At 37.2% G+C, this 14,191-nt stretch overlaps 1 protein-coding gene across 1 annotated transcript in view; it reads left to right on the top strand.

Moving 5' to 3' along the window:
- Smc5 (structural maintenance of chromosomes 5) overlaps nucleotides 1-14,191 on the top strand; it is a 77,717-nt gene that overhangs the window by 28,370 nt on the left and 35,156 nt on the right. The window contains exons 8-10 of the mRNA XM_013018398.1: nucleotides 1,788-1,859; nucleotides 12,538-12,793; nucleotides 13,192-13,196. Of these exons, the coding sequence (XP_012873852.1) occupies nucleotides 1,788-1,859; nucleotides 12,538-12,793; nucleotides 13,192-13,196 (333 nt within the window). The remainder of the gene's footprint in view (nucleotides 1-1,787; nucleotides 1,860-12,537; nucleotides 12,794-13,191; nucleotides 13,197-14,191) is intronic.

Below are 14,191 nucleotides of genomic sequence, written 5' to 3'. Positions count from 1 at the left end.
TTTTCTTTTTGCTTATGTGGTGCTGAGGAATCGAACCCAGGGCCTCAGGCATGCAAGGCAAGCACTCTACCACTGAGCCATCTTCCCAGCCCTGTGCTTTTCCTTTTGAGGGAGCCTATAAATCAGAAGATTGATTTTTTTTGAGCTATAATACCAGATACTTTTCTTAACTACAAATATTGAACATGCTTACTGAGCAAAAAAAGGCCATCTTTAGGAATGTAAAGTTTGTAACAGAGGAAAAGAGTGACTAGTTTTGACTTTGTCATTACTATGTCAGAAAAACTCCACTATACTTAAGATTCTACACTAGTTAAAGTAGGTGGAAAGAGTTTCCATAAAAGCTAAGAGAATAAATAGGATTTTAGGATTTGGTTGGACTTGATTCTAAAAGAAAATTACTATTGATCATTTTATGTTTTAGAGCAAGAAGGGATTAATAGATATTGTTACCTAGATAAATCTAGTTACTAGTTAAATATCTATGAATTTAATTTGTTCATTAGAAATCCACATAGTAGCTAGGCGCTGGTGGGCTCACACCTGTAATCCTAGCTACTCAGGAGGCTGACATCTGAGAATCATGGTTCAAAGCAAGTGTAGGCAGGAAAGTCCTTGAGACTCTTATATCCACTAAACCACCAGAAAAAACAAAAGTGGTGCTGTGGCTCAAGTGGTAGAGCGCTCGCCTTGAGCTGAAGAGCTGAGGGAGGACAGCACCCAAGCCTAGAGTTCAAGCCCCATGACTGACCAAAAAAAAGAAAGAAAGAAAGAAATCTACATAGTTTGGGGTACTTTAGCTTTTTGAAGAATATCTATTATATATATATCTATATATATAATGTATGTATATATATATGTATATGTATGTATGTATGTATGCTTTTTTTTTGCTAGTATTAGAGTTTGAATTTAGGTCTCATGCTTCATAGGCAGGTAGGTTCTCTACTCCTCTTGAGTTACTCTTCGAGCCATTTTTGTACTACTATATATATATTTTTTGGTTTTGTATTTTTCTTGTACTGCGAGTTGAACTTGACTTGTTTGACTAGTGCTCTACCACTTGAGCCATTCCTACAGCCTATTGAAGATGGAGTCTTTTGTTCTCTCTCCTGCCTGGACTGGGTTTGTAATGAGATCCTCCAGGTCTTAGCATCCTTAGTAGCTAGAATTACAGACTTGAACTACCAGTGCCTGGCTGTATAGTTTTTCTGTTTGTTTTGTTTGGTGCTAGTCCTGAGGCACTGTTCCTGAGCTGCTTTTTTCTCTACCTCTTGAGCCACACCTCCACATTTTTGATGATTAATTGGAGGTAGAGTCTTATTAAATTAGCTAGCTTCAAACTGAGATCCTCAGATCTCAGCCTGCTGAGAAGCTAGAATTACAGGCAAGAACCACTTGTGCCAGCAGGTTATTTCTGAAATCAGATTTTGTAGATAGCCTAGATTGTGATCTTCCTGTTTGTTCTCCCCCATGTAGCTGGAATGACAGGCATAAGCTGCCCAGCCTGGCCTTTTGTTGAATGTAGTATTTTATGCTCAGACTGGCCTCAAACCATGGCCCTCCACTTATCTGCCTCCTACGTAATTAGGATTATAGATATCATGACTGGCTATTTCAGCTGTTTTCAGTATCAGTGAGAATAAAATTTTGTAGATTTTCAATACTATTAGTATTTTTGATGATACTTATGAATTTGTTTTGAAATAAAAGGTGAAAAAGCACAGTATTGTAAGTTTAACTCACAGTTTTATTAACTAACTTTTCCCTCTGATTCAATCTTACAGGCAACAAACATTAAGGAGACATCACAAAAATGCAAACAAAAGCAAGAATTTATTGAAAGGAAAGATAAAAATGTAAGACTTTTTGCTGAAGTTTTATTACCTTAATTCTTTCTAGCTTTTGTTTTCTGGTCAGGACAACAGATCAGATGATCATTTAAGAACTGTCCTGGGTCCTCTTTATTCTCTGTTTTGCATTTTACTCTGTATGGGAAACTTGAGATTTCCTAGTAGTTGTGCAGAAGATAATTGGGGAAAATGTCTCAGAGTTACTCACATGGCTATCTCTCACCTGTGCTGATAAGGTTTTTTAATATTGATTTCATTCAGTTATGGTTATTTAGAGAAATTCTTCGTTTTTAAATTTCTATAGGTAAAATTGTATTGCTATAACAATACAAAGAAACATCTTTTAGAGTGCTGGAGAACCTGGAATCTCATCATGTTAGGCATATATTTTACCTCAGAGCTCTGCCTCTAAAGTATAGATACAGAATTTTAAGCTGTCTTTTGGTTTAACCTCACATATAGAAGTTTGAATTTACTACTTTGTAATCAATAAATGTAGCTTTTATGGCTTTGGGATTTTTTTTTGAGACATGTAGGAGTTTTATTGAATATTTGGCTTTTGTACATATATTTGAAAAGAAGCTTCTGTCTTTGGGTTTAGAGATTATACATACACATATATACACACAAAGATAGCTAGATAGATGGTAGAACAGATTTACTATTTCTCAGGTGCTTTACTTTTTTCTTTTTTAACCAACTGTCGAGATCTCGTGTAAGTGTGGACTATTTTGGGTTTCCTTGTAAGTATATTAGGTTTTGCTACCTAGATTTCAAAAATTGGGGGAGGTCCTGCTTTGGCTATACTGAAGCTTTGGACTTGGTGCTCTATTACCTCAGTCACGTTCCAACCCATTTATTTATTTATTTAATAGTGCCTTGCTTTGTGTTCAGACTAGCTTAGGCATGATCCTCCTGTTTATGTTTCTCAAATAGCTGGAATGAAAAATGTCTATCACAGCACCCAACTTGTTTAAAATGTAGTCTAATAAACCATGGCTGGCTTCAAACCACAGTCCTCCGAACTTCACCTTCCCTAGTAGTTAACAGTATAGGCACGAGCCATTAGACCCAACAGCTTTATTGGTTTTGTTTGTTTTATAGTACTAAGGAGCTTTTCATATTCTAGGCAAGCATTTTATCACTGAGTTTATACCTCAGCCCCTAACTTATAGGTCTGGCCTCAACTTATGATCCTTTCTGGCACAGTCTCCCAAGTAACTGGGATTGCAGGCATGTATCACTGTGCTTCACCCAAAGCTTTGTTTTGTGTTTCTACGTAGAAATTTTCTTTGCTTTGTCTGTTATCTGGCTTTTATTTTGAATTTTCAAAACAAAAACTGACATTCTGATAGTAAAATAAACACGTTTTCTACCAACAATTTTTGTTTGATTTCTTTTAATCTCTTTTCTGCTTTCTGTTGTTCATCTAAGCTTTCTTATTCCATCTTTAGATGTTACATATTGTGGGTTCTATTCTTACTATTGCTTATAAGTTTAATTTTTTTTTCCTTGGGCCAGCCCTAGGACCTGAGCACTATCCCTGAGCTTCTTTTGCTCAAGGCTAGCAACAGAACCAGTTCTAGCCTTTTCTGCATATGTGGTACTGAGGAATCAAACCCAGGGCTTCATGCATGTGAGGCAAACACTCTCCTTTTAAGCCACATTCCCAGACCTAATTCTAACAATTATAAATGACAGATTTAATGAAAATTAGAAGTTTGTATTTTTATGCTTTATTTGATTAAGACAAAAATCTCTAGCATATTTGTATTTCCTCTTCTATGTTAATACCTAAAGTAGTTTAAGTTATTACTTAAAATGTTATCTTTTTTTAACTGATGTCATTCATGTAAACTTTGTGCATATGTTTTAGTGGTTTATTTGATCAGGTTGCTTAATTTCTTCTAAAGAGGTGTAGAGGATTCTTTTATTTTTTTCTCTGTTAGATTATGTCTCTTATAGATGTAATAGAAGATCTATAGTGGTAGATTTTTAAAATCTTGGTGTGTCTGTAAAGATCTCATCTCCACTTTGTAATGTTAATATAACCAGTTACAGAATTTTAAGTTAAAAATTGTTTTTTGTCAGCATTTACATAGTCTTGCCTCGGTGTCTTATTGGGTCAGTATTGCTCCTAAGAAGTAACCTCTGAGAAGTAGGGATAGATCAGTAGGTAAATCAGTATAATGGAAAAAATAAAAGAAATTTGAATTTGATTTTAAATGTACTGAGAAACCATGAAAAGACTTTGAAAGTTTCTAATCTGGGGAGGAACAGTATTCTGGTTTTTGTTTTTGTTTTTTATAGGTCTGGGGCTTGAACTCAGGGCCTGTGTGCTGTCCCTTGGCTTTTTTGCTCAAGGCTAATGCTCTACTACTTGAGCCACAGTGCAACTTTCAGTTTTCTAGTAGTTAGAGTTAAGAGTCTCATGGACTTTCCTGCCTGGGCTGGCTTTGAACCGAGTTCCTTAGATCTCAGCCTCCTGAGTAGCAAGGATTACACGCATGAGTCACTGGTGCCTGGCATGTATTTATTCTTTGGGGCTTTGGGGCTTGAACTCTGGGCTTGGGCATTGTCCCTGCGTTCTCAGCTCAAGGCGAGCACTCTACTGCTTGGGCCACAGCGCCACTTCTGGTTTTCTGGTGGTTTCACAGACTTTCCTACCCGGGCTGAGGATCCTGCTGAGGATCAGGCACTGGTAGTTCACACTTGTAATACTAGCTACTCAGGTGGCTGAGATCTGAGGATCACAGTAATGTCTATAAGACTTTTATCTCCAGTGAACCACCAAACAAGAAGAGCTGGAAGTAGAGCTGTGGCTCAAGTTGTTGAACACTAGCCTTGAATAAAAAAGTGCTTAGGGACAGCATCCAGATCCTGAGTTCAAGTCCTAGGACCAACACCCCCCCCACACCCCCTCCCCCAACACACACACACGAAATGATAACTAGCTTTTTGGTTTTACAGTTGATTAAGAGTAATGCCTTTTACTGTAAGAGGATTACTAGAAGAAGAAAAGTTCTGTTTTGACTATGTATTTTGACTTGTGTTTTAAACTTCTGTGACTAAATTTAAAATGTGTCTAGTAAACATTAGATAGTTGGAAAATGTTGGGGAGTTTTTGTTGTTGTTGTTGTAGTTTGGGGGGGTGCCTGTCCTGGGGTTTGAACTCAGTGCCTGGGTTATGTCCCAGAGTTTTTTTGCTCAAAGCTAGGATTGTACCATTTGAGCTGTAGCTCCTTTTCCTACCCAGGCTGGCTTCAAACCATGATCCTCAGATCTTCAGCTTCCTGAGTAGTTAGGATTACATAGACATGAGTTCCTGGCTATTTTTTAAACTAGAGTATTTACAATTACTCTAGTTGCTGATAACGTAGCTTTTATATGTACCATCTTGCTAAGATGTATTCTTTATTATTTCCTTCATGTTAATATATATTTTCTGGATTTAAATTTTTTTTAATTTATCTTTATTTTGAGACAAAGTCTCACTGTGATGATCTCAAATTCTTGATCTTACTGCTTTAGCCTCCTGTGTTTGCCTTAAAGGTAGACATCACCACACTTTGCTAAATGTTTTAGAATTTTCCCCCTTTTTGTGGCACTGGAGTTTAACTTAAGGTCTGGCACATGCTGCTCTTGTGTCTCTTAAAAAAATGCTACGTTTTCTCTTTACTTATTTTGTTATTAGCAGACACAAGGCGTACATGGGATGAGTTAATTGTGACAGTTCCACATGTTTGGGAAGTATTCCATCAGTGCCCCCATCACTTTGCCTAACATCTCTCCCCTCTTTGTAATATAATTCCAAGAGGTTCCATTATTTGCTGCTAATCTATTTTTACAATATCCCAAACTCTTACTCTCTTTTACCTCCATTAGTCCAACTCCCTCTTACTAGTATCCACGTTTGTTTGATTCTTTTTTGTCTTTTCTTTTTTTGGTACTGGATTTGAACTCCATTTCTCTGGCTTTCTACTGCTTGAACCATACCTCTTACCTCTAATTCAATATTAATTTATACCAATATAGTACAGATTAACATCACCATAATATCAATAATATAAAATACTGTTCTTACATAGTTCTGTTGCCTCACTGGAAGTCATGGATATGATTTGTAGTTATTTCTTCATACAGCTCTGATTCTCTAACCTTAAGTAGTTTTCCTACCGTTCAATTTAGTTCAGTTCTCTTAACATAGGCCCTACAAGTAAAGGGATGACCAAGCCTTACAAAAATGAAGCTCCTAAAGAATCTATTGTTCATATTTTTCCAGTTGTTGCTAAGCTACTAGTTTTCACTGTGGTTGTAAGTTCTTTCTTTTCAAGGCTACCACAGAAATGGAAAAGAGGACTTTGGGAATAAGAGATGTTCAGAAAGCTATTACGCTTTCTGTTTTTATTAGGACTCAGCCATTTTTCTTCAGTGAACATGTCCATGATTCCTGCAAACAATCAATTATAAAGAGTCAATTTTGGCCATTTTTGTCATGGTTTGTTGTTTTTAAGGAGGAAAGGATTTTAAGAGTTCCTATTTCACCATTCCTGATGAAATCCAAATGTTTTCTATGTCTACAGAAAGATGTTGCTGGGATTTTAATAGGAATTGCATTAAACCTTTGGGGAGAATTGAAATTTTTACTATGTTGAGTCTTCCAATCTATCAACACGGTATGTCTCCATTTATTTAGATTTTGATTTCTTTCATCACTATTTGTAGTTTGCAGCCTATAAATCCTTTGTTGTTGTGTTACATTTAAACCTTTGACAGTAAAAATTGCCCCCTCCATAGATGCTGTGAGGTTTTCTATGTGTTATATACAAATAAGGGTAGACATGTTTTTTCCTTCCTGATCTGTATGTGTTTGGTTTCCTTTTCTTGCCTTACTGAACTGGCCAGAACTTCCAGTATTATAACAGAATAAGAATGGTAAATACAGACATCCTACACTTGTTCTAGATCTTAGGAGAAAGCATTCATTAGGCAAAGCATCACTAAATATATTAGTGTTGGGTATTTTACAGATGCTTTTTATTCAGGAAGTTCCATATTAATGTTTCTGAGAATTATTATAAATGAGTGTTCACATTTATCAAATGTTCTTTACCTCTATTGAATGACTATGTAGTTTTTTTCTTTAGCCTATTGATAGGATGGATTATATTGATTGATCTATTTTTAGTATCAACCTTACCTCCCTGAAATAAATTCTACTTGGTTGAAGTATATAAATGTGTGATTCTTTTCATCATGCAAGTAAATTCTATTTGCCAACATTTTATTAGAGGTTTTTTGTGTCTCTATGAGGGATATTCTTCCATAGTTTCCTTTTTGTGCTGTGTGTGCTTTGTGTGTGTGCTGGTTTTGTGTATGTTCTGGGGCTTGAACTTAGGACCTAGGTGCTGTCCTTGAACTTTTCTGCCCAAGGCTAGCACTCTACCACTTAAGCCATGGCTCCATTTCCTTACATGTGCTTTTAGGATTAGGATAATAACTGATTTCATAAAGTGAATTGGAAAATAGTGCCTCTTCATTATCTTCTGGAAGAGATTGTATGGGATTGGTATTAATTTCTTCTTCAAACATTTTGTATAATTCTTAAAGTGAAACCAGGCCTAGAATTTCTTTTGGGAAAATTTTTAAATCACAAGTTTAGCTTTCTTAGTAGCTTTCTTTATGATTATTCAAATAAAGTATTTCATACTAGCTAACTTGTGGTAGTTTGTGTTTTGTGCAAAATGTATTCATTTTGACTCGAGATGTGAATGAATAGAGTGCTTGCTTAGAAAACATGAGACCTTGATCTTAATGTAGGAAGGAAGTTGTCAGGGTCATTTTGTTCAAGTAGTCAGATTTATGTATGTGCAGTTTTTTGTTGTTATTATTTGGGGGATATTAAAATTGAAGACTTGCAAGAGAGGTACTCTACCACTTGAACTACACCTACAGCCTCTTTTTGCTTTGCTAACTTTGGGATTGGGTCTTTATGTCCAGGCTGGCCTAGGCTGTGATCTTCCTACTTGTGCTTCCCTGTGTCTCTGAGGATGAAAGACTCACACAACAGTCATTGAGATGGAGCCTCAGTCAGTCATGCCTGGAAACAGCTACTCGGGAGACTGAGATCTGAGTTCCCAAATCAAAGCTAATTCAGAAAATTCTGTGATACTGTTATCTTCAGTTAGCGAGCAAAAAGCCAGAGATAGAGCTGTAGCTCAAGTTTGGTGTATGTTTTTCCATTTTCTATTTTACTTGAGGTTACAAATAACGGTCCCTACATTAAAGCCCCATTGCCAGCTAAAAAAAACAACAAAACAAAACACTAGCCTGGAATAATCCCCGATTTCTGCCTCCTAAGTAGCTAGGACAGGCTTGAGCAGCCCCACCAGCTTGTGTATAAATTATTTTATTTATCAGTAAGTATAAACCCTATAATAACATATCACTATTCCGTCCTATTAGAAAGTTGTTTCTTTACCTCTTCCTCTTTTGTCATTTTTGTTAGAGATTTGTTAAATTGTATTAATATTTTTTTCATGAAGCTAGCTCTTTGTTTCATTGTTTTTACCAGTTTCAGTTTTCTCAGTTTCAAAACTTTTGTTTTGCCGCTCTCTGTTTCATTGAGTTACTTGTGATTTTATTGTTTTCTTTCTTTTGTTTGATGTGGTTTTCTTTTCCAAAGTTCTTGAGGTAGAATTTAATTATTGATTTGAGTTTTATTCTTATGTACATTTTTAATAGTATAATTTTCAAGCTGTGCCCACAAATTTTGATATTGGTATGCTTTCATTTTTATTAAGATTGGTGGAAGGGGGGGGTGTTCCATACACTTAGAATTACAATTGGTTAACTTTCAAGTATTGGGGCTTGAACTAAGGACTTCTTCCTTGCTAGGTTTGTTTACATGGTTGGTACTCTACCACTTTAGCCACTCCTTCAGCCCTGCTTTTTGCTCATTTTTGGAGCTGGAGTCTAGTCAGGTTTTCTGCCTACGCCAGCTTCAAATCGCTGTCCTCCAGATCTCAGCCTCCTGTGTAGCTAGGATACATTTGTAAGCTGCCCTTAATGGACTTTTAGGTTTTTCTAATTTAGAGATATTATTAGGAAAGCTGCTGTGAGTTTTTCTCGTGTAGCTTTTTGTATAGGAGTACACTTTTATTTTGGGTAGTTGAAGATAGTGAATCAAGTTGCCCAAATTACCAGCATATGAACAACAAGGATAATGAATGGGTGGCAAAATAGGATCCCATAATCTTCAAAGGAACTAGAGTGGGCTTAGTTAAACCAGACAATGATGAGAGTACTTTAGCCCTGAGTCCTAAAATAGTCAAGTATGGCAAATCACTTCTTGTTAGGACTCTAGGGAAAATGTCTTCCAGAAATAGCCAGGTTTCAATTGGAGTCAGAAGGTCATTCAGAGAAATTGAAAATATAGAGCAGCATGGCAACAGTGTGCTTCCAAAGATGGGACATATAAAATTTAAACTTAACTGTTGTCAAGCTGTTAAACATAGGTAGTAGTCATGGTGAGACTAACATAATTTTTAATGGTAGTTTCTTGGGATGAGAAGGGCTCATGGAATTAGAGTTGAGAAAAGTTAGAAAAAAAATTTTTAAAAATTTAAAAAAAGCGTGGAAGTCAGTGATACTCTTTCAGTACATATACTTTGGCATTGATTTCCCTTAGCTTAGTGGTCGTTACTGTGCTTAAGAATGCAAAATATCAGCTGGGCGCTGGTGGCTCACGCCTGTAATCCTAGCTACTCAGGAGGCTGAGATCTGAGGATCGCGGTTCAAAGCCAGCCCGGGCAGGAGAGACCGTGAGACTCCTATCTCCAATAAACCACCAGAAAACTGGAAGTGGTGCTGTAGCTCAAGTGGTAGAGCGCTCGCCTTGAGCTGAAGAGCTGAGGGACAGCGCCCAGGCCCAGAGTTCAAGCCCCACGGCCGACCAAAAAAAAAAAAAAAAAGAATGCAAAATATCTAGGTGGGCGCCAGTGGCTCACATCTGTCATCCTAGCTACTCAGGAGGCTGAGATCTAAGGATCTCGGTTCAAAGCCACACCACGCAGAAAAGTCTGTGAAATTCTTATCTCCAATAAACCACCAGAAAACGGAAATGGCACTGTAGCCTAAGTGGTAGAGCGCTAGCCTTGAGCTGAAGAGCTGAGAGACAGCACTCAGGCCCAGAGTTCAAGCCCTATGACCAACAACAACAAAAAAAGAATGCAAAATATCTTGCCCCCTTTCTATGGACTTTTTAATGTATTTATTAGAGATTTCTTTTTTCTTTGTGTCAATGACATGCTCATTTGTTCTCCTGAATGGCTTGGACTTGTGGGCTTCCTGAGAACTGTTGAGAACTGTGACTTGTGTATTTCTGCTTTCAGAGACATTGATCATTGTTAATTTTTAAGTGAAAGATACACATCTTAATTTTTTCAAATTATTTTTCTATGTGTTTGTTATAGGAAAATTTTGGTATATGTTTATTATCTTGATAGTGATAGAGATGAATTTTTAAAAAGGAAATTTTATACTACTATAAATTCCAATAAAGAATAGGATAAAATATATGTTTGTGTAACAAGACATAATTCCAGTTTTAAATTTTTGTTTTGTAAGAACCTAGGAAAGGTTAGCAAGAAACTACTTGGGTAAAAGGGTTAGTATACTTTTAGACTTGTTTACCAAGTATGTTCTGTTAGTAGATACAGGTAAGCATTAAAATGTAAAAGTTTTAGGCCATTTATGTAATTTTTGTTTTAAGTCTGACTTTTCCATACTTTAAAAATAATATAACCTTTATAATGAGGAAGAGGAGGGAGTAAATTTTACTTAGAAATAAAGCAAGCTGATGAACAGATTAATGTGTTACCTTCATTTATTTTAATGCAAATTTTAAAATATTTTTTAAAATATTTATTTATTTTGTTGGTCATGGGGCCTGAACTCTGGGCCTGGGTGCTGTCCCTCAGCTCTTCAGCTCAAGGCTAACACTCTACCACTTGAACCACAGCACCACTTTTTCTGCTTATGTGTTACTGAGGAATTGAATCCAGGGCCTCATGCATGCATTACCACTGAGCCACCTTCCCAGCCAATAAAAATAAATTTTGCATATAGGTATACATGTATGTGGTGTTAAAGCAAATCTTAATCCTATTATGGGTAACTGGTTTTGATTTTTTAAAAACCTCCACTGACATCAGATGGCAACTAACTTATTGATTATAAAACAAAAAGTTTAAATTTGAGGGGGTGGCTATGAAATTTGAACTCAGGACTTTGTGTTTGCTAGGCTAGTACTCTACCACTTGACATAGAACCCTTTTTTATTGGTCGGTCTTGGTGCTTGAACTCTGGGCCTGGGCGCTGTCTCTGTGCCCTTCAGCTTAAGGCGAACACTCTACCACTTGAACTATAGTGCCACTTCCAAGAGTCTTCCCTTCTGTCTATTGAGATGGGATCTGGATTTTTTTTTTTCCCTGATCAGCCACGGTGCTTGAACATTGGGCCTGGGTGCTGTCTCTGCTCTTTTGCTCAATGTTAGCACTCTACCACTTTGAGCCATAGCACCACTTCTGGTTTTCTGGTTGTTAACTGAAGATAAGAGTCTCACAGACTTTCCTGCCCAGGCTGGCCTTGACCCTTGATCCTCAGATCTCAGCCACCTAAGTAGCTGGAAAATGTTTTTTTAGGCTGGCTATTACTTGAACCTTCTGATCTCAGCCACCTGAGTGGCTGAGAGGACAGGCATTGTCTCCACTGAGTACTGCTATAGGGTAAGATGAGATGTTACAAATTTTTTGCCCAAATTAGCTTTGAACCATTACCCTTCCACATAGCTATCATTATGGATGTGAGCCACCTGTTTCTGGGTACATGTAAAGATTTATGATTCATATATTCATATCTCAACATATAAGCTTCAAGTATTGATAGAAAATAATTTTTTGAAAGAAAAGTTTAATTAGACATAATTTTTGTTTTTCATACTCTGTTATTCATTGAAACACATACCATGTTATTTGTTTTTTTTTAATGTTTTGTTTATTTGTTTGTCAGTCATGGGGCCTGAACTCTGGGCCTGGGCACTGTCCCTCAGCTCTTCAGCTCAAGGCTGGCACTCTATTTGTGCCACAGAGCCACTTCCAGCTTTTTCTGCTTATGTGGTGCTGAGGAGTCGAACCCAAGGCATCATGCATGCAAGGCAAGCACTCTACCACTGAGCCACCTTCCCAGCCCCCATGTTATTTGTTTTAACTTTGGTTGTATGTGATATTTCTACATATTTAGAAATCCATTTGGCTTTATACTTTATTTATTCAGGAAATATTTAATAAATGTTAACTATATTACTAACTGCTATTGTTTGAAATTATGTGTTCACTAATATAAATAAAACAACAAAATTAAGATTAGTAATCTTCTAGTCTAATTATAACAGAATATATTTTAATCAGTGAAATAACCATGCTCTATTCTTTTCTTTTTCTCTTTCTTACCTTTGACTTCTTTGGTTGTTGTAGTTGTGATATTTCCCAGGGCTTTGTGCATGTTAGGCAGTGCTCTTCCACAGAGCAACATCCCCAGTCTCTTGCATTTTAAAAACAATATTACTACAAAAGACACGTAATCTCAATCTCCTTCCTGGTTTTTGTTTTTTTTTTTTAATTAGATTGAAGATCTTCAACAGGAGTTAATAGTAAAACAAAATGCAGAGCATGATCTACAGAGGAGAATAAGCAATGCCCGAAAAATGATAGAGGATTTGCAAAATGAATTAAAGACTGCTGAAAATTGTGAGAATCTTCAGCCTCAAATTGATGCCATTACAAATGATTTGAGACGAATTCAGGATGAAAAGGGATTATGTGAAGGCGAGATTATTGATAAACGAAGAGAGCGAGAGACTCTAGAGAAGGAGAAACAGAGTAAGTTTTCTTAGAGTGAAGACATGTTTATAAAATGAAGCTATCTCTATTAATGGCTTCTTCCTGATATTCATCTATGTTTACTTTGTGTCTTACTTTGTCAGTTGTGCTGATTTGCCACTAACTTATGTCCAATTAATTCACTAAAAATGCTCAGCACTACTCAGATCAAATTTTAAGTTCCTCCTCTTAGCCTTCAAATGCTGTAGTTTTGCTCCTTGACATAAGTAGTTTTATCTTAGATCTTACATTTTATCTTTTCAATAAATACCCATTCTCATTATAATTCCTCAAACTATTACATTAATGTAGCATATTACGTCTATAACAGAGAGAGACAGAAAGAGGGTTTTTTTTGTTCTTAATAAGTTGTCCTCTTTTCTTTTTTTTTTTTGCAGGGGATGTGGGGGAGAGGGTCCAGTCGTGGCGCCTGAACTCTGGGCCTGGGCGCTGTCTCTCAGCTCTTCAGCCTCAAGGCTAGTGCTTTACCACTTGAGCCACAGAGCCACTTCCGGCTTTTCTCTTTTTTCTTATGTGGTGCTAAGGAATCGAACCCAGGGTCTCAGGCATGCAAGGCAAGCGCTCTACCACTGAGCCACCTTCCCAGCCCAGAGGGTCTTTTGTTGTTGTTATTTTGCCAGTCCTGGGGCTTGAACTCAGGGCCTAGAGACTGTCCCTGAGCTTCGTTTGCTCAAGGCTAGCACTGTACCACTTAAGCCACAGTGCCACTTCCAGTCATTTCTGTTTATATGGTACTGAGGAATGAAACCCAGTGCTTCATGCATGCTAGGCAAGCACTCTACCACTAAGCCACATTTCCAGCCCCAGAGTGCCTTTTTATTTAATGTTTGTATTATTATAAAGATGATGTACAAAAGTATTGCAGTTACATAAGTCAGGTAAAGAGTACATTTCTTTTTGGACACTGTCACCCCTCCTCTTGTTCTCTCAGATTTGCCCTCCCATCCCCACCCACAAGTTGTATAGTTCATTTTTCACATAGTATCTAGTGAGTACCACTAGAGAAAAGTTCACTTTTTGTCTCTCCATTTCTGTGCCTCACGAAGACAGATAAATGAACAAGACAAAAAAAAAAAAAGAAAGAAAAAAACCTCTTGTTTCCTTTTCCTGGAGTTCATTTTGGAAAGTACTATTTTATGTGATCAGATGCACATAGATGTTTTGCTCTTCTCCTAAGAGTATCCTCCTTTGGAGAGTGCCATTTAACAATTGCCAGTACTGGGGCTGGGAAGGTGATTCAGTGGTAGAGCGGTTGCCTTGCATGCCTGAGGCCCTGGGTTTGATTCCCCAGCACCACATAAGCAAAAAGAAAAAAGCCGGAAGTGGCGCTGTGGCTCAAGTGGTAGAGTGCTAGCCTTGAGCTGAAGAGCTGAGGGA

Source organism: Dipodomys ordii, unplaced genomic scaffold, assembly GCF_000151885.1.
Source record: "Dipodomys ordii isolate 6190 unplaced genomic scaffold, Dord_2.0 Scaffold40, whole genome shotgun sequence".
NCBI lineage: Eukaryota > Metazoa > Chordata > Mammalia > Rodentia > Heteromyidae > Dipodomys > Dipodomys ordii.
The sequence above is the reverse complement of the archived record's forward strand: the minus strand, read 5'-3'. Positions and strand labels throughout refer to the sequence as shown.